The sequence below is a fragment of the Neoarius graeffei genome, chromosome 1, assembly GCF_027579695.1.
Source record: "Neoarius graeffei isolate fNeoGra1 chromosome 1, fNeoGra1.pri, whole genome shotgun sequence".
In the NCBI taxonomy this organism is placed as follows: domain Eukaryota; kingdom Metazoa; phylum Chordata; class Actinopteri; order Siluriformes; family Ariidae; genus Neoarius; species Neoarius graeffei.
Window position 1 is genome coordinate 2,088,232 of NC_083569.1, and position 27,499 is coordinate 2,115,730.

General features: G+C 42.6%; 1 protein-coding gene across 1 annotated transcript in view; it reads left to right on the forward strand.

The window, feature by feature from the left end:
* Positions 1 to 27,499, forward strand: part of LOC132890677 (low-density lipoprotein receptor-related protein 8-like) — a 165,274-nt gene that overhangs the window by 128,670 nt on the left and 9,105 nt on the right. The window contains exons 14-15 of the mRNA XM_060927790.1: positions 4,839 to 4,980; positions 19,396 to 19,548. Coding sequence (XP_060783773.1) covers positions 4,839 to 4,980; positions 19,396 to 19,548 — 295 coding nt within the window. The remainder of the gene's footprint in view (positions 1 to 4,838; positions 4,981 to 19,395; positions 19,549 to 27,499) is intronic.

Below are 27,499 nucleotides of genomic sequence, written 5' to 3' on the forward strand. Positions count from 1 at the left end.
GAGCAGTGTTAGTTTTCCGCCACACATAGCGCTTTGCATTTAGGCCAAAAAGTTCAACTTTGGTCTCATCTGACCAAAGCACCTTCTTCCACATGTTTGCTGTGTCCCCTACATGGCTTCTTATGCCTGTCTTTCAACAACGGCTTTCTTCTTGCCACTCTTCCAAAAAGGCCAGATTTGTGGAGTGTACGGCTTATAGTTGTCCTGTGCACAGATTCTCCCACCTGAGCTGTGGATTTCTGCAGCTCCTCCAGAGTGATCATGGGCCTCTCGGCTGCTTCTCTGACCAGTGCTCTCCTTGCTCGCTGTCAGTTTAGGTGGACGGCCATGTCTTGGTAGGTTTGCAGTTGTGCCATACTTTTTCCATTTTTGAATGATGGATTGAACAGTGCTTCTTGAGATGTTCAGAGCTTGGGATATTTTTTTTATAACCTAACCCTGCTTTAAACTTCTCCAGAACTTTATCCCTGACCTGTCTGGTGAGTTCTTTGGTCTTCATGATGCTGTTTGTTCTTCAGCGTTCTCTAACAAACCACTGAGGCCTTCACAGAACAAGTGTATTTATGCTGAGAGTAAATTACACACAGTAGGACTCTATTAACTAATTAGACAACTTCTGAAGGCAGTTGATTGCACTGGATTGTATTTAGAGGTATCAGAGTACAGGGGGCTGAATACTAATGCACACCACATTTTTCAGATTTGTATTTGTTTAAAATTTTGAAGACCATTTATCATTTTCGTTTCACTTCACAATTATGTGCTACTCTGTGTTGGTCTATCACATAAAATCTCAATAAAAACTTTTAAGTTTGTGGTTGTAAGGCGGAAAAACGTGAAAAAGTTCAAGGGGTATGAATACTTTTGCAAGGCACTGTACCTCCAAATAGCCCAAATGTATTCCCTAATGGGATGTCAGGCAGATTTTATCCTGTTTACGGTGGGCGTTCCCGCCACGAAAGAGAAACCAATCGAAACTGAAAGAGTGAAAGTGATTATCATGCCGTTACCATCTCTCTGTCCAAAATGATCCAATATTACATATCTGTGAGTGGCAAAAGTATGTGAACCTCTAGGATTAGCAGTTAATTTGAAGGTGAAATTAGAGTCAGGTGTTTTCAATCAATAGGATGACAATCAGGTGTGAGTGGGCACCCTGTTTTATTTAAAGAACAGGGATCTATCAAAGTCTGATCTTCACAACACATGTTTGTGGAAGTGTATCATGGCATGAACAAAGGAGATTTCTGAGGACCTCAGAAAAAGCGTTGTTGATGCTCATCAGGCTGGAAAAGGTTATAAAACCATCTCTAAAGAGTTTGGACTCCACCAATCCACAGTCAGACAGATTGTGTACAAATGGAGGAAATTCAAGACCATTGTTACCCTCCCCAGGAGTGGCCGACCAACAAAGATCACTCCAAGAGCAAGGCGTGTGATAGTCGGCGAGGTCACAAAGGACCCCAGGGTAACTTCTAAGCAACTGAAGGCCTCTCTCACATTGGCTAATGTTCATGAGTCCACCATCAGGAGAACACTGAACAACAATGGTGTGCATGGCAGGGTTGCAAGGAGAAAGCCACTGCTCTCCAAAAAGAACATTGCTGCTCGTCTGCAGTTTGCTAAAGATCACGCGGACAAGCCAGAAGGCTATTGGAAATATTTTTTGTGGACGGATGAGACCAAAATAGAACTTTTGGTTTCAATGAGAAGCGTTATGTTTGGAGAAAGGAAAACACTGCATTCCAGCATAAGAACCTTATCCCATCTGTGAAACATGGTGGTGGTAGTATCATGGTTTGGGCCTGTTTTGCTGCATCTGGGCCAGGACGGCTTGCCATCATTGATGGAACAATGAATTCTGAATTATACCAGCAAATTCTAAAGGAAAATGTCAGGACATCTGTCCATGAACTGAATCTCAAGAGAAGGTGGGTCATGCAGCAAAACAACGACCCTAAGCACACAAGTCGTTCTACCAAAGAATGGTTAAAGAAGAATAAAGTGAATGTTTTGGAATGGCCAAGTCAAAGTCCTGACCTTAATCCAATGGAAATGTTGTGGAAGGACCTGAAGCGAGCAGTTCATGTGAGGAAACCCACCAACATCCCAGAGTTGAAGCTGTTCTGTACGGAGGAACGGGCTAAAATTCCTCCAAGCCGGTGTGCAGGACTGATCAACAGTTACCGCAAACGTTTAGTTGCAGTTATTGCTGCACAAGGGGGTCACACCAGATACTGAACGCAAAGGTTCACATACTTTTGCCACTCACAGATATGTAATATTGGATCATTTTCCTCAATAAATAAATGACCAAGTATAATATTTTTGTCTCATTTGTTTAACTGGGTTCTCTTTATCTACTTTTAGGACTTGTGTGAAAATCTGATGATGTTTTCGGTCATATTTATGCAGAAATATAGAAAATTCTAAAGGGTTCACAAACTTTCAAGCACCACCGTATATTTATTCAATGTGTTCTGAAGTTACTTGACTGGGGACTGGGAACCTCGACCCACAGCTTGTTTACTCGCACCCGATAACCCGGAACCAACGACTGTACGCCACGTCCAGCCGGCAGTGGCTGCTCCTCGTGGTTCTGCCTCCACGGGTAATTCACGGAATAAAATTGTCCACAAAAGTGCTTTTACGCTGTTGTTTTTTTTGACTGAATGTGTGCGTCTTTTGTCTATAAGTAATACATAAAGCACAATTAATGCTGTAAGCATGACCAGTACTGGTACACTTTAAAATAGATTGTAAGGGTTAAGTTACGTACGCTGTATTTTTGCTTTCAAATCTCTGGTGTCCATAGCAACCATGGGATGGACGGCGTGTGTAATAATGTGTCCTGACGAGGAGCGTGGGTCCGGTCACTTTGATGTGAAGTTTTGCGACAACATTTGAATGTAAAAGGACAATGGCTTTATTGTTCTTTCCAACAGTCTTTTACTCCCACACACCGTAAAAGGCTTTTAAAGCTCTGACAGCTCAGAGAGTCTCTACACAAAGGAGCCACATCAAACTAGAGACGTTCCACAGTGTTGGTGGTGAAACATCAGACATTGTGAATAAAGTGATAGTAAGGACAATAAACTCTGTCCTGAACTCTAGAACAGACTACGTTCCGTCCAGATCAGAGTACAGTGTTGTAGTCGAGTCACTAAACTTCGAGTCCGAGTCATTAAAAAAAATTTTGAGTCGAGTCCGAGAACAAAACCCCAACTGCACCGTGTGACGGTGTCTGTTTTAGCGCCATTAACATTAGTTTGTTCCTGAACACGTGAATGTGCTTCTCTTAATCAGGGAGTGTGAAGTATTCTGTCAGAGACGGATGTGAGTGCACAAGGTGTGTTTATTAATACAAGCGAAGACAAACAATCCAGAACGGCAGGTAAAACGATGAAACGGGCGATAGGTCGAGCGAGGCACAAACAGGCTATCGTAGACTCGGCAGAATCAAAGACGAGAAACAGGAAATCAAAGAAGGAAATAAGGCTCGGTAACGTGTCAGCAATGCAACTCAATACTTCGCAAAGTAAGTGCGTTTTCACAGTTTGGATATCGGCGCGCTGATCGCGCCTTAATCCTGTGCAGGTGCGAGTCGTTTACGGCGTGCGCGCAAGAGTCTATCTAATGCGCAGGTGTGCATTACACTCTTACACAAAATTAGTACAAAATTAATGTAGATATAAATATCTGGGCGGCACGGTGGTGTAGCGGTTAGCGCTGTCGCATCACAGCAAGAAGGTCCTGGGTTCGAGCCCCGTGGCCGGCGAGGGCCTTTCTGTGTGGACTTTGCATGTTCTCCCCGTGGGTTTCCTCCGGGTGCTCCGGTTTCCCCCACAGTCCAAAGACATGCAGGTTAGGTTAACTGGTGACTCTAAATTGAGCGTAGGTGTGAATGTGAGTGTGAATGGTTGTCTGTGTCTATGTGTCAGCCCTGTGATGACCTGGCGACTTGTCCAGGGTGAACCCCGCCTTTCACCCGTAGTCAGCTGGGATAGGATCCAGCTCGCCTGCGAATTATTATGACATGTGACATAAAATAAAGAAGACTAATCAGTCCTCGTCTCCATGACTGCACGAGTTCACGTTGAGTCACGAGTCCTTAAAATCGGGACACGAGTCGGACTCGAGTACTACAAGCCTGCCAGATTATACGCTGAAGATCCTCTCAGGATGGACCAAAGAACATTACTTAAAATGGGTCTCGTCTTGGTTAGCGTTGTCTTGACGACAGCACTGGTGTTATTACTCTGGCTGCAGCATTCTGAACATGCCGTGATGGGTTTTGGTGATCCAGTGAATAAGACGTTACAGTAGTCTAGTCGAGAAAAAAACAAATGCAATTTGAGTTCGATAAAAACGAGCTGTTTTCGTGACATTATCAGTGTGAGATTTAAACGTTAACACGGAAGCTAAAATCATTGTCTTGGATTACAGCGGCGTTCAGTTGGCCACGTACTGTGCGATTAGACACAATCAAAGAACTCGTACAGTGTAAAGTTCTGCGCTTCCTGGAACAGGCTGGGCTAAATGTTTTGAGGGACTCAACTGATAAGTCATTAACTGATGAGTTTATTAATCCTGCAGTAGTCTATAGTGGTGTAGTTCAGCCCTGAGAGTCTCCTTCCTTAAGGATCTCTTCATAGTGATGACATTATGAATTAGTTTGGAGAATAATTACTTACTTGTTACAGAAAGATTAACCATTTTGGTAAAAATTCAGTTCATGACTTGTTGGTTTACGTTCACCGTGTTGATGCAGCCGGCTCCTGTCGCTCGTTACTCTGTTCACATTCCCCGATCTTTCTTTTCTCTGATCTCTTGCTCAGGATCGTGTGTACTGGACGGACCGTGAGAAGGAAGCCGTGTACAGTGCCAACAGGCTCACTGGGCAGGACGTGACGAGCCTCGCTGAACGTCTCAAAGACCCGCACGATATAGTGGTGTTCCATGAGCTGAGTCAGCCCCAAGGTTCGCTCGACTGTTTTAACTGTCACTTTTTTATTTTTTACATTTACACTGCGTTTCTCTGCTTTTCTTTGAACGAGCCCTTTGTCATACATGTCAACCTTTGGTCAATCAAACCTGTATAACCAACCTCCAAAATCCGTATTTCCCTTATAAAATCCGTATAAGATGCAAATTAAAATAATTTACCGAAAATGTGAATGATAATTAACAATGAGTTACTTTTTCTTCAATATTAATAACAATAAACCTTCAGAATGAATACAAAGCTCCAATGTTCGACAAAAACACAAAGTGTTATCAGCGTAGTTACAAAGGAAATACTTCGTTGTTTGGAGAGAGGTTTCACCGAGCGGCTATTATGCACGAGACTTCATATTAGCCACAAAGTCAGGAAAATCTGTTCGTAAAATTACGTTATAATGACCAAATACAACCCCGATTCCAAAAAAGTTGGGACAAAGTACAAATTGTAAATAAAAACGGAATGCAATAATTTACAAATCTCAAAAACTGATATTGTATTCACAATAGAACATAGACAACATATCAAATGTCGAAAGTGAGACATTTTGAAATTTCATGACAGCAACACATCTCAAAAAAGTTGGGACAGGGGCAATAAGAGGCTGGAAAAGTTAAAGGGACAAAAAAGGAACAGCTGGAGGACCAAACTGCAACTCATTAGGTCAATTGGCAATAGGTCATTAACATGACTGGGTATAAAAAGAGCATCTTGGAGTGGCAGCGGCTCTCAGAAGTAAAGATGGGAAGAGGATCACCAATCCCCCTAATTCTGCACCGACAAATAGTGGAGCAATATCAGAAAGGAGTTCGACAGTGTAAAATTGCAAAGAGTTTGAACATATCATCATCTACAGTGCATAATATCATCAAAAGATTCAGAGAATCTGGAAGAATCTCTGTGCGTAAGGGTCAAGGCCGGAAAACCATACCGGGTGCCTGTGATCTTCGGGCCCTTAGACGGCACTGCATCACATACAGGCATGCTTCTGTATTGGAAATCACAAAATGGGCTCAGGAATATTTCCAGAGAACATTATCTGTGAACACAATTCACCGTGCCATCCGCCGTTGCCAGCTAAAACTCTATAGTTCAAAGAAGAAGCCGTATCTAAACATGATCCAGAAGCGCAGACGTCTTCTCTGGGCCAAGGCTCATTTAAAATGGACTGTGGCAAAGTGGAAAACTGTTCTGTGGTCAGACGAATCAAAATTTGAAGTTCTTTATGGAAATCAGGGACGCCGTGTCATTCGGACTAAAGAGGAGAAGGACGACCCGAGTTGTTATCGGCGCTCAGTTCAGAAGCCTGCATCTCTGATGGTATGGGGTTGCATTAGTGCGTGTGGCATGGGCAGCTTACACATCTGGAAAGACGCCATCAATGCTGAAAGGTATATCCAGGCTCTAGAGCAACATATGCTCCCATCCAGACGACGTCTCTTTCAGGGAAGACCTTGCATTTTCCAACATGACAATGCCAAACCACATACTGCATCAATTACAGCATCATGGCTGCGTAGAAGAAGGGTCCGGGTACTGAACTGGCCAGCCTGCAGTCCAGATCTTTCACCCATAGAAAACATATGGCGCATCATAAAACAGACAAGACAAGAATGGGTTAACATTCCTATCCCTAAACTTGAGCAACTTGTCTCCTCAGTCCCCAGACGTTTACAGACTGTTGTAAAGAGAAAAGGGGATGTCTCACAGTGGGAAACATGGCCTTGTCCCAACTTTTTTGAGATGTGTTGTTGTCATGAAATTTAAAATCACCTAATTTTTCTCTTTAAATGATACATTTTCTCAGTTTAAACATTTGATATGTCATCTATGTTCTATTCTGAATAAAATATGGAATTTTGAAACTTCCACATCATTGCATTCCGTTTTTATTCACAATTTGTACTTTGTCCCAACTTTTTTGGAATCGGGGTTGTACAATGAAAAGTATTTTTCCAGTCTCACCTGTGAAAGGTAATCCCATGTGATCTCGTTTGGACGGTAAACCTGTTGGTACAGTTAAACGCAGCACATGAATGAGGCATCTTTATTCTCGGCTACTGTCTAGACGCTACACCAGAGACGGCTGAAGAATCTCCACTTTGCCACATCCAATATGGCGGCGAGGATGACACATGATTCTACGCAGAAGGTGGCGTCTATGGTTATATGTCTATGACTTCCCGGTTGGCGGGATTCTCGCAATGCAGTGTGCGCATGATCAAAAGTGGAACGAAGTCTCGCTACCACAAGATAACGCGCGATTTCATGACTCTTTACTGGCTGTGTGTGCTGTACAGTACGTTTGTAAATGTTATGCGCTCTTTTATCATCGTGGGAATTGATTATAGCTCTAAATAAATATTGAAGGTTTTTTTAAAGAATCCGTATAACTTTATTTATACGCCCGTATACTACGTTTATTGAATCAAATCCGTATAAAATACGGACATTCCGTATAGGTCGACATGTATGCTTTGTTGAAGTTTTTCCATTCCTGTACCTCCAAACAAAGAAGGAAATATTGTCAAGACCCCGGTTTCAGCCCTCACACACCCTTTTTATGATTCGTTTAATTAAAGCTCTACTGCCTTTCAGATTGCTCAAGTCTAAAAAGAATCGTAAAAAGAATTTTCCCCGACACCCAATTATTTTTGGTTAGTGACCAAAAGTTACTGAATTTGAATCACAGAACAATTAATGAGTTTATCTCCACGTGGCCCTAAATTCTCTGCTGTTTTTTCCTGCTTCACCATGACCCAGTTCAAGATACTACGTCATGCATCACATCACATCACATGGTGGGCTTTCCCTGTTCGCGCAAGGCATTGTGGGATACAAATTTGAAACAGGAGAGAAAAATGGAGTGCGAATGAAACGTGAAAGAGCGACTACAGTAACAGGAAGAAAAGACGTTATGTTCTATACGAAGGAAAGGAAACGCAGGACCAAACTAATAAATATGGGCGCTCAGCGAGCACCAGGTGCTCGCTGAGCGCCCATATTTATTAGTTTGGTCCTGCGTTTCCTTTCCTTTGTGCGCGCGCACACAGACTTCCTCCGTCTGCTCGACTGAGCGATTTCATGCACATTATTTGCTTTAATCCTCTCAAATTAAATAACTTCCCAGCCGCAGAACGGCCTGATATTTTGTCAGGTATTACAGAAATAAACAGACATCACAATTCCAGAGGGAACTAAATTTCACCAGTTTTATGAAATCAAAAGGCCGTCTCGCTTTAAGTGCAGTGTGAAACCAAACCAAATGGCAAACAAACCAAAAGTATTAATTCGCCTCTGAATAAAATTTTGTAAACGGGGTACATTTTACAAAGACAGTCTGGTGTTACTGCTGCTTTAGGAAAACCGTACACTATATACAGTATTACAGCTTATGGCCATGTTGCAGCGCTCTCAAGTTTTGAAGTCAGTTCAGAGTAGAGCCCTGCACTCCCGCGGGAGTCCCGCGGGACCCGATGCAAAGCAGTGCGGCGCGGGACATTTTATTTGGCATTAATAAAAACATTTTAATCTCGCGTACGTTTCCGATTCCTTTCCGCTCTTCCGTGTTTCAGATCTCCGATCATGGCGGAAGAGCAGAGCTCCTCTAGTGAAGCTCACAGTGCTTCAGAAGGAAGTGCTGCTTTAAAAAGAGGCACATTTACCGTTAAAAAGTCAAGAGTCCTGAAATCGGACATTTGGAAGTCGTTCTCACTCGTGTACGACGCAGAGGGAAATCAGCTGCCCTTCGCTTGTTGTGATAAGTGTTGTGAGCTGTAGATATTTATGCTCAAATCCACTCAAAGTAGGGGGCGGGGCACCGTCACACTGTGTCTTTAAATTATATTAATTTCTTATAGGTATCTTATAGGTATTAATTTCTTATTGGGTATCTCTGTAAAGCCTGAGCTGCGCATGCCGCCTGGCGACGCGCACCCTCGCTACGTGCGCTAGGCGAAGGATCGGTCAGTGGAGAGCTCAGCATGTTTAATTCCCCAAGCCAATGACAAGAACTTTCGTGAGAAATAACGCGAACGTCTGCATCATGCGGGATTTTCGGGCGGGAGCGGGACAAAATATGGCGGGCGGGAGCGGGACTGAAAATCATAATTCTTGGTGGGAGCGGGACTGCACAATGCTAGTCTGGCTAACGCGACTTCAAAGCTCTGCAAACATTGGTCTGGCAAAGATATTAAGCCCAACCGTTTCCCAAAGGCGTGGTTGACCCGCCTCCCTGAAATGCCTCAGTTTGCTACTGGTCGAAGCCAGAAAAGGCTGTGACGAAGCTTAAACCAATCACATCACTCTTTCCTCTGACGTATGTGACGCGACGGAAACTGCTTGAGTAACAGGAAGAAGATAAATACCTCCAGGGCTGCTCTTTGCTCCGTTTTCAATGAGAACTTCCCGTTGAATGCTTTCAATACAGCATCTACCGCTGTGTCAAAGGCTTGCCGCTGCTCCATGTTCGTAATGTTTCTAGTGAATGAAGCGCTTCCGGCATAGATTCCGTAAACAATCTATGGCTTCCGGTCGCAGTTCTGCTACGTCACTGCCTTGAACACGCCTCTACCCAGGGCCGTTGGAGATGCTCAAAGTTGATTGGCTCCCGATTTTTCGGGAGCTTGGAAGAGCTGGAGATAGCTTGCCTTGCCAGACTAAGCTCGCAACAGGCCCTCGTGTTGCGTCACACTTAGGATGGGCGGGCCCAGGCTAGCACAATGCGGGAGCGGGACTGAAAATTCTGTCCCGCGCAGACCTCTAGTTCAGAGTGAGATTTCGTCGGGAAGGGCAGGGGTGGTGTTGGTGATCGGTGTTGTGCATTGTGTTAGTGGAAGATTTTGAGGCCTTCAGTACCTCCCACTGGAAACACAGCGGTTCCAGGCCTGCCATTTTAACAGCCGTGATTGAGGAGAGAGTTCCGTCTGTTTCTGGTCCAAGCCAACCATGGAGAGAACCCTCTCTGCATCGGCATCAGAGTGAGGGAGCACTAAAACTAATTCTGCTATCTTGGATAGCCTCCCAAACTCTGGCTCAAACCGGTGACCTTTGGGAAAAAAAAAAAGGAACGGGGTCCTCCATTACTCAAAAAACAGATAACGGAAATATGACTACACTAGTGTGAGGAAGAAATGATAACAGAATAAGCCACCCCCCCCCGTATATTTTTCAAGTTATTTCATTTCAAATGTTTTGTATGTATTGTATTCTGTGCAGCTTACAAATTAGTCTCTGTGCTCCAGTTTCCGTGATGAGAAGTAGTACACAATAGGGATGTTAACCAATGACCGTTTGACCGGTGGTTGACCGAATCAACGTCAACCGGTTAATTTTTTTTTTGGTTGTCGGTTAAAAAAAAAAAATCGTTTTGAAGCTGCCGATTTTGGAGCGGAGGACTTGGAATTCTGTGTTGTAAACGCTTGGGGCGTGCCATGCGGTGTAAGGACGACACCTGACGAATCAGAAACACCCATTCAGTCATGTCCCGCCCTCCCGCCCCAGTTAAAGACAGCTAACAAATCAGAAACACCCATAGATGCCCCTTTTCCACCAAAGCAGTTCCAGGGCTGGTTCGGGGCCAGTGCTTAGTTTGGAACCGGTTTTCTGTTTCCGCTGACAAAGAACTGGCTCTGGGGCCAGAAAAACCGGTTCCAGGCTAGCACCAACTCTCTGCTGGGCCAGAGGAAAGAACCGCTTACGTCAGCGGGGGGCGGAGTTGTTAAGACCGACAACAATAACAAGACCGCGAAAGATCGCCATTTTTAAGCGACGAGAAGCAGCAGCTGTACAAACGCGAAGTCATCCATTATTATTATTGTTGTTGCTGCTGCTGCTGCTTCTTCCGCGTTGTTTTTGCTTCGATATTCGCGCCAAGGTTTATGCAAACATAGCGACGTAACTGACGTATACAGCAACGTAATGACGTATACAACGACATAATGACGTGTCTTCTCTTAGCACCGCGAGCGATGGAAAAGCAAGCTGGTTCTCAGCTGGCTCGCAAGTTGAACGAGTTGTGAACCAGCACCAGCCCTGAACCAGCCCTGGAACTGATCTGGTGGAAAAGGGGTATCAGTCATGTCCCGCCCCAGTTGAACACAGCTGCCACTCGGCGAAAGAAAAAAAAAAGTGTAGACACAGGCTTTTTAGCTTACAAATTACTATTCTGTTTTTTTTTTATTATTATTAGAAGGCCCATGGAGTTTAGTCCTGCCTTGGCCAGTGCATTCTGAAAGTATGTTTCGGTCTGTAGCCAACAATGCATGTTATTGCAGATCACATCTCTCCACACAAACTAAAGGCGCAGATGCCGACTTTTTCACGGCTGAATCGTGCAGATCCGATTGCTTTCCTTTGAGCATACAGAATTTACTCTGATGAAATTATTCAGACACCCCAACGCCCCCCCTAAAAAAAAAAAATCGGATCTTTGCACGATTCAGCCGTGAAAAAGGCGGCATCCGCTAAAAGGCGCGCCGTTTGCATCCCTGTTTAAACTCATAGGTTAACCGACTAATGAGGCTCGGTGGTCGGTCAAGATTTTTTTTTAGTTTTCGCCATCCCTAGTACACAAAGAGGTGTGGTTTCTCCTTTTGGCCACAAGGTGGAGTATCTGCTAAAGTGAGCGCTGCTCAGGAGGAAACAAGGCAAGCATATGGACCGAGACCGCGTAAACGCAAGCGCGTAACGATCTACTACTATATCTGTGTATTTTGCAGTTTGGCGAGTACCCAGTAAAGGAAGAGATGGAAAAACATCACACTGAGTTTTCATTCTAGGACTAAAAACAGGGGTCAAAAACATAGTTAACATTATTAGCTGGAGACAGTATTCCCCAACATCAGCTCTCATTATTTTTGCGGTGCAAGTCGTTCAGGAAATACAAAATCCTACCCGTATGATGAGATGATTTTACTGTCCTGTAGGCGACTCATCGAATATAGCGCTCCCGCGTCGTCCAATGCACTTCACCGCTTTGGAAAGTTATTGGTGGGGTCATGTACATTTTACCCGGATACAACAATGCTGTTTTTTGATTGGCTGTTGGGTAGCTACATTTCTCAATTTATTGACTGCTATTTCCGAACTCTACAGGAAAACGCTCGATGCTGTTCTTCGTCCACAGTTAAAAAAATAGCGGTGCAGCTTGGTGGGCGTAGTAATTTCTGTGCGTGAGAGATACAAGGTGTGAGCATGTGAACTGCTCGAAATGCGTGTGTCTCGACTTGAGAGCCCTGCATGTTGTAATCCAGAGCAACTATTTCAGTAAATGTGTCTTGAGAACCGTATTGTAGTGTTTCACTGAAGCCCAGCTGATAGAAAAACAGTCTGAAAGACTTGGATTAGAGTGATGCATAATTTAGACTCAGAAACTCTGCTGGTTCTTGATAGAGGTTTCTGTACAGCAAAGCTGCTCAGGCGCTCCCGTACAGCTCCGCGTTTTAATTGGTGCCGTGACCTGAATCAGCTTGTAGTGATCTCTGCTGCACAGGAAAGGGGGTCAACGAACAGAAAAAGTCAAACGAAGGTGAGTGAAACTCGGTAGAGCTGCAGTTACAGTACAGGCTGCTTTCTCAAAGGTCAAACAACAGCACCAGGAAGTCGTCCCTGAAGCTCCGAATGCATTAAGAAACCCAGCAGGTGGCGGCAATCTGTTTGTACAGCGATGCAGTAATATCAGATTCACTCTTCACTTCCATCAGTTTCATTTACATCTCCGCTCGAGTCCCTGATCATCCTGGAGCCGTTTGTGCTAATTATAGCACCAAGCTGCTTTTCTTTTTTCCTTTCCCCTTCTAATGCACATATTCTTTAAATATCTTGTTTTTAATTACCACAAATCATTAATTTAATGTTTTCTTTCCTACTTTATGAACAAAAATGCTTTTCATATGACTACACATGGGTCATCCAAGTGTGATTTAAAATTAAATGTCTTAATCCTATAATAATAATAATTTGTGCCCAAATCCAGAGACACATGTTGGCCCGGAGGCATTGTGAGTTATTGACAGATTCAGAAAGTCCAGTTTCTAAGCTTTCCAATGATGCCTTCCATGTGGAGATCTGATAATATTTGAAGAATGTGTGGCCTTTTGAAAGTGTATACCTCTTAAAGGACCCATGGCATGGTGGTTTGTTGATGCTTTAAACGGGCTCGTGGAGGTTTCCGGATGTTCTATCCGCAGCCTTTCTCAAAATGAACCCTCGGCACGTAGATATAGCCTCCTGGGAGAAAGCCCCATTTCAGCGCTTTTCCCAGTGCGTCGTTTTGCTAATGAGAAGCAGGAGGCGGGGAAGGGTAGAGGGTGGGGGCGGGTCTTATCATTAATATTCATGACATGTAAACGTGTTACCTCTGATTGGCTAACAGCACTGTGACGCTACCTCCAGTGGGTCAGAACAAGCGGATGTGGGTGTCTTACTATGGCGAGAGAGAAGGAACAAACCGCGAAGGGAAAAATACCGCGCGCTGACGTCATTAAGGTGCGACGCGAGGAAATGAAATAAATTCAACAAATGTTTGGGTTTTTACTGAACAAACAAACAAATAAAATGAACGAGTGACTTAAAAGAATGTGGGTGTCTTTGTAAAAACGGTTTTGATTGGCTATTATAACAGAGCATGCTGCATGCTTTTTGGTTTTGTAGCGCAGAGTACCTGGCTAACTGCAGGAAGCGGTTAGCTGCACAGCTAATGTAGCCATTGCAAGGCTAACGTGGCACCGATTTTAAAACACGGCAAAACAACTCAACAGTTCTACACTTACTTGTTCGGTGTTTGTGGCTGATGCGGCAGGGATGCTCGGTACGGACCCAGGCTTCAGTGACAGTTGATGTGCAAAACCTGCCCTGTACTGTCCCAAGTTGTGGAAACATTCCTCAGGAAAATGCTTCCGACAAACATACACCGTCTTAGGTAGACTCGACGGCGTATTATTGGAGTAAATAAAATGAAGCCACTGCGTCTTCAGGGGCTCTCCCGTCGGCAGTAAAAACAGACTCCTTTCTGTGTTGTCACATCCATGTACAGCGCAACTTCCATGTTTGGTGGCAACTTTTGAGCTGGGCGGGGCAATCCATACAGTAGGTGGGAATCCAGAGGGGGGGCGTGGGGATCATCTCCCTTGCTGACGTAGTAAAGGGAAGAGCTTATCAACGCGCCGTTTTGACGCGCCATTCTCAAATGTTGGGCATAGTTTGGTTTACACATTATGAAATTTCTAGCCACTGGGGTGACTTAAGAAGGTCAGAGGAACTCATTTTAACGTTAAAAAACCTCAAAGTGAAAATTTCATGCCATGGGACCTTTAAAACAGAAAAGGGAGAAAATTGCTCTTAAAGTTTTCCATCTCAGCTACTCTGGGTGCAGGGCGGCCACATAATGCTGCTCATCTGCATGACATTAAGGAAAGCCCTACCCCCTACTAGCTAGCACGATGCTACTTTCATGTAAACAAAGATCACCACGTCAATTTTCCTTCCATGCAAAGTATGCCCAACACAATTATGAAGTACAAAAATAAGTCCTAAAGTATACTTTAACGTTTTGTGGTTGAAAAATTACTCACACCGTTAGAAAGAAAGATAGCACGATGATGACACAACTAACACAACGCTAGTTTCATGTAAAGCCTCGGTCACAACCGGCCGTACAGTACGTGCTCCTGCGGCCAGTCTACATGCAAAAAACGCAAGAAACGCACGGAGGGCGCGTGTGACGTGCTGATTTTCAAGCCGCAGACCGGCCACAGAGGTTCTTTGTCATGTCAAACAAACTCTACAGGCGCTTACGTTTTTTTCAGGTTGCAAGACAAACTTACGGCCAACGCGCGTGTTTCTCCATGAACAAAAAAAAAAACACAGCAATTTGGGAAACGCCAACACTCTCCGTTACATGCAAAAATAACCACACAGCCTTAGATTAATAAACTCACCCCATCAGAAAGAGAAACGGCGCCTTGCACACACCAATGCCTCCGATGGAATGTAGTCCTAGCTTCCTTTTGGTTGGGTTTTTTTGCTAGAAATGGTGATCTCCGATGTAAATACCGTGCGTCTGTTTGCTTCGCGGTGTTTCAGCTCCTCTGCGCTCTGTTTAGCTTCCTCATTCCATAGTGAAATTATACGCCTGTATGCAGTTAAGTAGCCACGAGCTCAGCTCGTATCATACAGCTGATTCGCAAAAACAAACAAACAAAAGACTTAAATCATCATGTGAATGGCCCATATGGTAATTTACCCACACACCCCCAGCAGGCTACAGTCCTGACAAAAACGAGACAATTTGCAACAAAAAATGTATGCTTTTCCAACAAAACAATCTATTATCTGAAATACTGATTGCATTCTTCAAGATCTCAACTTGCACATGATGGAAAAAAACCAAAATCACAAATTTCGAAAAAAAAAGGCTTCTTTTAAGATTATCTCGGATTCGTTTCAGCCGACATGCGTCCCTGGATTCGGTGAGGCGTCACATTTGTTTCAAGTAATTACTTTAGCAGTGAATGGGGCCAGTTATTTATTTATTAACTATGTAATTAGCTAAGCCAACGACAATAAAATTAGCTAACTAAAGTAGAATATGTCAACAGCTCGGTAGCTAATAGTAATTACTTGTAACTTTCTGACGAGTAATCTACTCACTCTCAAGGTAACCTAAACATCATCAATTTTTTTCTAAGGTAATGTTAGAACAATTGAAAAACATTCCTTGCATGTATTAGATGGGCAAAGGGCGCTGTGCTGAGCTGTGAAATGTCTGACACAAGCACAATTCACAGTTCCCACCAAACGCTGGAGTAAATGCATGCGGGTCGGTTCTGACCCATGTGTATAAACTTGATGTAGAATTACAAAAGCTGTGCTTGTTCATAACTTAAGAAAGGAAAAATAAAAACGATGAGTTATGCTAAACAAAAACAAGATATTTACTGCATATTTGGAAAAGTAAATGACAAAATGAATTTATTTCAAAAGTAGATCATAGAAACACTCAGTCGTACATGAAATAAGCTGGAAAATGAACGCAGGTCGTTTTTGACCCATTAGAAGGGTCGTGATACAAAAAGGGGTTTTATTCAAAAATAAAATAAGGATGTATGATGATCAAAAACAAGTTAATTGAGGAACACCTCGAATACTGAATGATGGAATTAATTTACTGCAAAGATATAGAAGATAAAAACTCAGCCGGGTCACTTTTGACCCATGTTTTGCATCAAAGGGTTAAAGTTACAGTATTATGTCCATGCTGTTTGAGTTGAAAGCTTTAAACCCAGTGTAGAGTCGTAAGCCAGTAGCTGATATCACAAATAACACACACTCACCGGCCACTTTAATAGGAACTTATTGTTTCTACGATCCCTGTTCTTGGCTGCAGGAGTGGAACCCGACGTGTTCTTCTTCCTGCTGTTGCATGCTGAAATGCTTTTCTGCTCACCGCGGTTGTAAAGAGTGATTCTCCGCTCGAACCAATCTGTCCATTTAAGGCGTTTTGTTTTTGTTTTTTTTCTCCACCCGCAGAACTGTCGCTCACTCACTCGATGTTTTTTTGTTTTCTGTGTGAAAACCCCAGGGGATCAGCAGCTTCTGAAACACTCAAACCAGCACCCATACCGCAGTGAAAGAAACTCACACGAGAATTGAGAGCGCAGTTTTTCCCATTCTGGTGTTTGAACATTAATTAGCTGACGCTCTTGATGTGTACCTGCGGGATTTGATGCATCAAGCGATCGGCTGATTTAGTTAGAGACCTGCAGAAAACAGAACAGCAGGTGGATGGGTGTTCCGAATAAAGTGGCCAGGGAGTGTGTGTATAAAAAAAAAAATCTCCTTCTCACCCCCGGCGGGGGGGTATATCCATGTCATCTTCAAGCTCGGGTCCTCTACCAGAGGCCTGGGAGTTTGAGGGTTCTGCGCAGTATCTTCGATGTTCCTAGGACTGCGCTCTTCTGGACTGAGGCTTCAGATGTTGTTCCTGGGATTTGCTGGAGCCACTCTCCCAGTTTGGGGGTTACTGCCCCAAGTGCCCCCACTACCACGGGGACCACGCAACCCTTGACCTTCCACCTCCGTTCCAGCTGCTCTTTCAACCCTTGATACTTCTCAAGTTTCTCATGTTCCTTCTTCCTGATGTTGGCGTCAGCTGGGATCGCCACATCTATCACCACCACCCTCTTCTGCTCTTTGTCCACCACCACTATGTCCGGTTGGTTAGCCAGGATCTGTTTGTCAGTCTGGAAGCTGAAGTCCCACAGAACCTTGGCCCTGTTGTTCTCAGCCACCTTCTGTGGTATGGCCCATTGGGACTTGGGTACTTCTATTCCATACTGGTTGCAGATGTTCCTGTATACTATCCCAGCCACTTGGTTGTGCCTCTCCATGTACGCTGATCCAGCTAGCATCTTACACCCTGCTACTATGTGCTGGACTGTTTCAGGGGCTTCTTTGCACAGTCTGCATCTTGGGTCTGATCTACGCTGGTAGATCCTGGCCTCTATGGCTCTTGTGCTTATGGCCTGTTCTTGTGCTGCCATGATTAGTGCCTCTGTGCTGTCTGTCAGTCCTGCATTATCCAGCCACTGGTAGGATTTCTTGATATCAGCCACTTCCTCTATCTGACGGTGGTACACGCCATGTAGGGGTTTGTCCCTCCAGGTTGTCTGTTCCTCCTCCTCCTCCTCTGCGCCCTCATCAGGGTTCTGCTGCCTGAGACATTCACTTAGCAGTTCATCCTTTGGGACCATCTTTCTGATGTATTCTCAGATTTTCAATGTTTCATCCTGGACCGTGGTCTTGACGCTCACTAGCCCTCAGCCTCCCTCTTTCCGCTTAGTGTATAGTCTCTGGGTGCTGGACTTGGGGTGGAACCCTCCATACACATACATTACGCCTTTTAGGGTGATTCTCATGAAGACCTTCACATTAACATAAAGTTTTTCACCTCATTTCATTATTTTTTCAAGTTGAGAGCCTAAAATAGAGTGTGAACTTTACCATGTTGATCTTTTTTTTAATGGAAAAATATTTTAATAGAATTTTATTCTTATTTGAGGCTTACATGATCCAGAATAATTCTCATCACCGTTACAGTAAATGATGAAGCTAGATCATGAGTTAAAAACATTTTTTGACAATTTATTTCATATTTCCACAAAATATCCCATTAAATGAACAGCACAGTCCATGACAATTACTTTTTTTTTTACATTTATTTATTGCCCTCACAGTGCATGGTAATGAGAATATTGAGTAACGGTAATGAGATACTCTTGGCTAATTTCACAAATAACCTGAAATGCTAGCATGCTAGCAACCTATAACTTTGCCACATGTTAAAGCCTTATATTGTGATAATAATCATAAAATAATATATTTTTTTTATTTTTAAAAGTAACGAGTATTAAACCATAACGGTAATGATAGACAGTGTAACTGAGGACAGATTTAGCAACATTAACATAAATATCACAAAGTAAGAGAAGAGTGAGCAACTGACCTTGTCTCCATTTTGAATCTTGTATCTGAAGTGATGCATCATGGGATAGCTGATCAATTTAAAGGCACGGTGTACTTTTTTATAGGGGGGTGAAATCACGAAACGGTAATGAGAAACATTTGGTGCGGACACAGTTATTTTGTTTAAAATCAAGTACCTTTTTTGTTCAACACAAAAAAATTAATATTATGCATAAATATAGATGTTTTAAAATAACTTTACACTGTGTTTTTTTTATATAATTATGAATTTTTATATGATTTAAAGTAAACATTAAGAAAAGGGATGCGGACACATAACGGTAATGAGAATTTCCATAGATTTTTCTGTTTAATTGATATAAAAATTAGTTTATATGATGATGAAAACCATTTGTCCATACAGTGCTCCCTATTTTCTTTACACAAAATATCAGAGTTTATGTGAATTAAGTATTGATTTTGGAAAATGCGTCCTGGACATGTTCACTGCAGCTTCATGAGAATCACCCTTTATATCGTGCTGCGGGATTAATTTAAACTTTTGTAGAGCGAAACTATAACTAGACTTAAACTGAATAAATGAAAGAGATTAATAAATGAAGAAACAGAAAAAATGGTCACTGCAGTCAGTTTTAAACACGGAACATGCGATTGTTATTGCGTCACTGAATATAGAAATAAATCAGGATTAAACGTGTAGGGCAACACACACACACACACACACACACAGGTTTAGCAGGTAAGGTGCCAGTTCAAGGCAAGTTTATCTTTTTAAAATAAATAGCAATGAATAATTAAAGGCATCAGATGATCAGCGTGTCTGAAATGTGCTGATGAAGCAGGTGGTTCTGCTCGCTGTAACCTGCATGTTTATATTGATGGTGTTGTGTGTGTGTGTGTGTGTGTAGCCGCAGACAGCTGTAACCTGGCCGGTGTGAGTAATGGCGGCTGTGCCTTCCTGTGCCTGCGTGCTCCTCAAATCAGCGATCACTCCCCCAAATACACATGCGCCTGTCCTGACGGCGAGGAGCTGAGCCCGGACATGCGAGTGTGTGTCCCCGGTGAGTCATCACACACCCTCTAACTAGCCTACAGCGCCACACTGTGGCCACCAATCACACTGCGGAAACAACAAATGACTTCGTTTGTTCTATGGAGAGATCCAGTGACACTTCAGGAGAAAACAGCAGAGATGCCTACTCGTACGGATTGGCCGTATTTTGTACGGAAAAGTTACATAAATACGATGTTACGGCAAACAGTGTTATTCTGTACGGAATTATTATAAAGTCTTAAAAAATTCCAGTGAGTTGTTTTTAAAGGTCCCATGGCATGGTGGTTTGTTGATGCTTTAAACGGGCTCGTGGAGGTTTCCGGATGTTATATCCGCAGCCTTTCTCGAAATGAACCCTCGGCACGTAGATATAGCCTCCTGGGAGAAAGCCCCATTTCAGCGCTTTTCCCAGTGCGTCGTTTTGCTAATGAGAAGCAGGAGGCGGGGAAGGGTAGAGGGTGGGGGCGGGTCTTATCATTAATATTCATGACATGTAAACGTGTTACCTCTGATTGGCTAACAGCACTGTGCCGCTACCTCCAGTGGGTCAGAACAAGCGGATGTGGGTGTCTTACTATGGCGAGAGAGAAGGAACAAACCGCGAAGGGAAAAATACCGCGCGCTGATGTCATTAAGGTGCAACGCGAGGAAATAAAATAAACTCAACAAATGTTTGGGTTTTTACTGAACAAACAAACAAATAAAATGAACGAGTGACTTAAACAAAAGAATGTGGGTGTCTTTGTAAAAACTGTTTTGATTGGCTATTATAACAGAGCATGCTGCATGCTTTTTGGTTTTGTAGCGCAGAGTACCTGGCTAACTGCAGGGAGCGGTTAGCTGCACAGCTAATGTAGCCATTGCGAGGCTAACGTGGCACCGATTTTAAAACACGGCAAAACGACTTAACAGTTCTACACTTACTTGTTCGGTGTTTGTGGCTGATGCGGCAGGGATGCTTGGTACGGACCCAGGCTTCAGTGACAGTTGATGTGCAAAACCTGCCCTGTACTGTCCCAAGTTGTGGAAACATTCCTCAGGAAAATGCTTCCGACAAACATACACCGTCTTAGGTAGACTCGACGGCGTATTATTGGAGTAAATAAAATGAAGCCACTGCGTCTTCAGGGGCTCTCCCGTCGGCAGTAAAAACAGACTCTTTTCTGTGTTGTCACATCCATGTACAGCGCAACTTCCATGTTTGGTGGCAACTTTTGAGTTGGGCGGGGCAATCCATACAGTGGGTGGGAATCCAGAGGGGGGGCGTGGGGATCATCTCCCTTGCTGACGTAGTAAAGGGAAGAGCTTATCAACGCGCCGTTTTGACGCGCCATTCTCAAATGTTGGGCCTAGTTTGGTTTACACATTATGAAATTTCTAGCCACTGGGGTGACTTAAGAAGGTCAGAGGAACTCATTTTAACGTTAAAAAACCTCAAAGTGAAAATCTCATGCCATGGGACCTTTAAATGTCCAAGCGACTTTTTCAATCCATGTGCGATTCACGGCTATTTATTTTTACGACAACCGCACATGCTGTGCGTGACATGCGCAGATTCCGCACATTTGTTCGCGCTATTTTCACTCGACATCACACGCATGGTGCTGCTTCTCAATCGTGGAAATGAAACGCTCAGTATCGGGACAAGTGAAGCACAGGTCTCAGGTGTTCCTCCCACGATATACGGTAGAACGGCCGTGCGTTACACCCAGTCAAAAGGGCAATGGATACCGTACGCGCACTGCAAACTGTGTAGAACTGACATTAACATCACGCATGGCGGTCGCGATGACTGCACGCGGCATGTCAACTCCAAAATCTGGGGGTATCCAGCAGTTTTTTACGAAATCTGTGGATGAAAAGGCACGGAACGTGACGCGTGCTGAAGCGGTGATGGTTGACCTGTGCTTGGAGTTGAACTTGCTGATTAGTGCCATGAAATGTGAGTTAAACTTATTCAGTTTCTTTTTACGTCTGATTTTTGAAATATCAAACACTGGCTGTAGTGCAGCAGATAACATAATATTTCAGAGGAATCTTTCAAATTGTGATACAAGCACCAAATTCGGCACCTTAGACATTATTCTTTTGAAAAAGTTCGCGGGTCACTTGAAATTCAAGATGGCTGCCTATTTTAAAGATGGCCGCCATGTCCAGTACAGAAATATATCGTTTTGCCATAACTATGCACAGACTTGTCCGATATGGATGATTCTGGCATCAAATTATACATTTTTGACCATGTAGAATCCAAATCTGGGAGAATAAAATCACTCAGAAGCTTACTTTTGCCTTATGCTTGGCCTTTTGTAAAATAGTCCACTAACATAGCTAGCATGCATGTTTGTATAGACTGCAGCAATAATTATAGTTTGGGGTGTAGGGTGTAGCAGTAGAGGTAGAAGATGTCCTCGTCATAGCAATCAGTGTTCTGCCTCTCCTTCAAGGGATTGGTCTGCACCAGTTGTGGGTGGCCTTTGGCCAAGGACGGAACCTGAGATGGATTCCTGTACATGACCTGCACCTCTCTTTAGGGCTGGAGAAGAGCGAAGGAATACTCTTCTTCCATGCCTTCACTGGTTGCGATGTTGTATCAGGCTTCCGCAGCAAAGGGAAGAAGTCTGCATGGCAAACCTGGGATGTGTATGCTGAAGCTTCTGATGTCTTTGCCAAGCTCAGCCAGTACCCACCAGCAGTAGATGATGATGATCTGGAGGTCCTGGAGAAGTTTGTGGTGACAGCACGTGTTGATGATGCCAGGCTGGATATGTTTGCTCGAAAGCAGAGGCCATATGAAGCCATCACTCCGCTGCCTATCAAGCAGGCTGTATATGGAGCCAGTCAACACTGCGCCAACCAGAAACACAAAGTCCTGCTGACTGGGGATGGACAAAGAGTGGAGACACACGGAAGGTCTTCTGGACAACGCTTCCACCTATTGCCGAGAGTTGCCAACAGCCGACCAAATGTGGATGCAACTCTGAATGCCGTGGAAGGCGCAAATGCTACCGATTCAGTCTCGGCTGCAAATGTGAGGACAAGTGAAACCATGCAGTGCATTTGTGAGCTCTGTATTTGACTCCTTGCACTCTGCAGTGACAAACATTGACCATAACTAAACATTCCAGTTGTGCATTTAAAAATAACAAATAAATAAAATAGTTTGTAGGATATGTTCTGGTCTATGTATATTTTTCATCATATTTTTGCTAGAAATGGCAGAAAGGAGCTCCCTAGAAGGTTAAGAGTGGGATTTTTAGATTTCTCATAGTCAAAAACCTACTTTTAGACACCAAGATCATTCAAATCGGTCAAAGTGGCCAGATTATATCCCATTTTCAAGTCTGCAGCGGCAGCCATCTTGAATTTCAGGTGGCCCACGTACTCTTTCAAAAGAATAATGTCTAAGGAGTATTTGTGCCAAGTTTGGTGCTTGTATCACCATTTGAAAGCTTGTTCCAGTTATCTGCTACACTGGCTGGACTTCTTTAATTCAAAGCCTTTTCAGTGTTGCAAGTGCAAATGTCCATGTAGTCTGATCAAAAACAGAATTTTATGATTAGTGCTGTTGGGATTGTGGCAAAAAATGGATCATTCCACTGTTTTAAATACAATTATAAATGTCATTTTATTCAGTGTCTCTTCTGAAGCATTATGCTGGAGTATTTATATATTGGGACATTAAGATAACAATGTCGGACTCTCTTTGGCATGAAATAAGAAATTTTTTTACAATTTTATTAGAATCCGTTAACAGGTAGAACATTTTGCCAGGCAATATAATATAATACTTTTGAGGAGTTACATTCAATACCAATGATTGGTAGTCAACCGTAATGTCTGCAAACAGGGAACACTGTTGTATTTATAAAAATGTGATATATTGTATGCTCGAGAAATTGGTTGAGTGGAAATTCAATTGAGATGGCTGCTCGCGATTTGTTTCTGGCAGATTCTACCATAACAGAGGCCAGTTAAGTCCCATCTCCTTAAATTGCTGAATTGATTATTTTGATCATTCTATTAAGTTTTTCTAGTAGCATTTGGGGTCTTGGACATTCACAGTAAATTTTAGGACAGTAGTCCTGGTAACTAATTAATAAAAGCCTGACATGGCAGACGTGCTAAATGACAATAGAAACACATCGGTTTCGATCATCAAAATCTGACAGACAAACTAACGTCTACCATCATATTCTGACAGACACTCTAGATGGCAATAGCAACAAAACTGTTTCTTACATTATTAATCTGACAAATTTAGTAATAATATCCCTTAGCAAAAAGAAGTTTATTCAAGTGTACTATGAGTATACTTATTTTTTACTAAAACTGCAGAAGTATACTTGAAGTTGACTTTTTACAAACTATATTTTATATACTTAAGAATAGTATAGTGAAGTATACTTGGCTTATACTGAAAAGTATAAATAAAAGTCTAAGACTAAGTACATTAATACTAAGACTTATACTTTAATACTAAAACGTATACTTTAGTATACTTTTCACGTTTTTCTGCCACAAAGTACTAATACTTAGTATATCTTGCTCCAAGTGCATAATAAGGTCAAGTCATTGACTCGTGCTTAACATTTAATTTATATATTAATATAATATAATGCTGGAGTTTAAAACTTTACAGTATATAGTATGTGTGCTCAATTGCATTATCTTTATGTACCTTAAAATCATACACAAAAACAGAACAACTTTTGACTTGACTTTATTGATCAATTTCTCCAGTAAGGAAGGACTTGATTTCATAGGTCTTTATTTTTGAAATGTTTGAAAATATATCAAACTTGTTTTCAACATTCTGTCTTGTGATTTTGTAAATGCATCACACTCTTGTGTACATACAGTATGAGTAAACTTTAAGAATACATTAAGGAGTATATTTCCAGTATATAAATAGTAGGCTACAAGTAATATGCCAAGCAAACTTAAAGTATAACAAGTAAACTAGTGAAATAACCAACGTTTATAACAGTATACTTAAAGTATACAATAATAAACTAAAAATAGGGACTTGAAGTATGTAACTAAGGGGTGTTGTGGCTCAGTCAACTAAAGCGCCATACCATAAATCTGGGGACCTGGGTTCGATTCCAACCCAAGGTAATTTCCTGATCCCTCTCCTGCTCATTTCCTGTCTCTACACTGTCCTATCCATTAAAGGTAAAAAAAAAAGAAGTATATCGATAAGTGTACTTGTGGTATACTTTAAGCATGCAAGAGGGATATACCAAGTACATTGATAGTATATAGATGAGTGTACTTGTTGTATACTTTAAAGTGTACTTTTGCAAACTTAAAATGAACTTTAAAGTATACTTTTATAAACTTGAAATGTTCCAATTTAGTCTGAAAAAGTATTAAATTTGTATACTTTCTAGTACACTAAAAGTACATGGTCTGTAGTATACTTGCTATACTTATACTGAAGCATACTTAATAAAATGAACTTTAAGTATACTACTTTTTGCTAAGGGATTACAACCCTGATTCCAAAAAAGTTGGGACAAAGTACAAATTGTAAATAAAAACGGAATGCAATAATTTACAAATCTCAAAAACTGATACTGTATTCACAATAGAACATAGACAACATATCAAATGTCGAAAGTGAGACATTTTGAAATTTCATGACAGCAACACATCTCAAAAAAGTTGGGACAGGGGCAATAAGAGGCTGGAAAAGTTAAAGGGACAAAAAAGGAACAGCTGGAGGACCAAACTGCAACTCATTAGGTCAATTGGCAATAGGTCATTAACATGACTGGGTATAAAAAGAGCATCTTGGAGTGGCAGCGGCTCTCAGAAGTAAAGATGGGAAGAGGATCACCAATCCCCCTAATTCTGCGCCGACAAATAGTGGAGCAATATCAGAAAGGAGTTCGACAGTGTAAAATTGCAAAGAGTTTGAACATATCATCATCTACAGTGCATAATATCATCAAAAGATTCAGAGAATCTGGAAGAATCTCTGTGCGTAAGGGTCAAGGCCGGAAAACCATACCGGGTGCCCGTGATCTTCGGGCCCTTAGACGGCACTGCATCACATACAGGCGTGCTTCTGTATTGGAAATCACAAAATGGGCTCAGGAATATTTCCAGAGAACATTATCTGTGAACACAATTCACCGTGCCATCCGCCGCTGCCAGCTAAAACTCTGTAGTTCAAAGAAGAAGCCGTATCTAAACATGATCCAGAAGCGCAGACGTCTTCTCTGGGCCAAGGCTCATTTAAAATGGACTGTGGCAAAGTGGAAAACTGTTCTGTGGTCAGACGAATCAAAATTTGAAGTTCTTTATGGAAATCAGGGACGCCGTGTCATTCGGACTAAAGAGGAGAAGGACGACCCGAGTTGTCATCAGCGCTCAGTTCAGAAGCCTGCATCTCTGATGGTATGGGGTTGCATTAGTGCGTGTGGCATGGGCAGCTTACACATCTGGAAAGACACCATCAATGCTGAAAGGTATATCCAGGTTCTAGAGCAACATATGCTCCCATCCAGACGACGTCTCTTTCAGGGAAGACCTTGCATTTTCCAACATGACAATGCCAAACCACATCCTGCATCAATTACAGCATCATGGCTGCGTAGAAGAAGGGTCCGGGTACTGAACTGGCCAGCCTGCAGTCCACATCTTTCACCCATAGAAAACATTTGGCGCATCATAAAACGGAAGATACGACAAAAAAGACCTAAGACAGTTGAGCAACTAGAATCCTACATTAGACAAGAATGGGTTAACATTCCTATCCCTAAACTTGAGCAACTTGTCTCCTCAGTCCCCAGACGTTTACAGACTGTTGTAAAGAGAAAAGGGGATGTCTCACAGTGGGAAACATGGCCTTGTCCCAACTTTTTTGAGATGTGTTGTTGTCATGAAATTTAAAATCACCTAATTTTTCTCTTTAAATGATACATTTTCTCAGTTTAAACATTTGATATGTCATCTATGTTCTATTCTGAATAAAATATGGAATTTTGAAACTTCCACATCATTGCATTCCGTTTTTATTCACAATTTGTACTTTGTCCCAACTTTTTTGGAATCGGGGTTGTAAATACCTCATCACTAGAACCAAATAATAAAATAAAATATTGAAATAAAAAAGATAAAATTTATTTTCAAAATTGAAATATCAACAATAATTGTCAGAACAGTGACGATAGACACGACTGTGTCACTTTCGCGGGGAAATAACACATTGAAACGGCCTGTCGGCTGAAAGGGTCGCAAGTGGCTCTGATTTATCTCAACTTACGATAGTTTTCCTCCAGAAAAATTTAAATATGAATGCACTAGGGCTGTGCGATGTCCCCTTAATTGGCATCGACGATGTTTACAGTGCAAACATCGTGATGGACGATGATATCGTGGGCGGGGGGGGGATTTTAATACCACGTTATTAAATATATTATTATTATTAAAAGTATTAGATACTCATCCGAGGCTTTGGCACGTAAAGGAAAAAAAAGCGCTAGGTGATGTGGAATATTTGGCCTTGATAACGGATATGTGGTCCAGCTGCAACATGATGCCCTATATGTCAGCTACCGTACATTACGTGGACCGAGAGTGGGCAATGCAGTCCAAATGCCTGCAGACGAGTTTCATGCCAGAGACACATTCAGCGGACAATTTAGAAGACGCATTGCGCGAGACACTTGCCGAATGGAAAATAGAGGAGAAAAAGATCGCCTGCATAACAACGGGGCGATTATTGTCGCAGCCATCAGGCAATTGAAATGGCCGTGGTTAAGTTGTTTTGGGCACAATTTGAACCTGGCCATAACCAACTCGCTTGCGCAACAGAGGGCCAGTACAGACCGAGCGTTTGGAGTTTGCCGAGCAGTCAACACTGCGTTTGCGCACAGCTGGCTTCGGAGAAACGAGCTGCGCAAAGCGCAGGTGGAAATGAACCTCCCCGAGCACTCACTGATCAC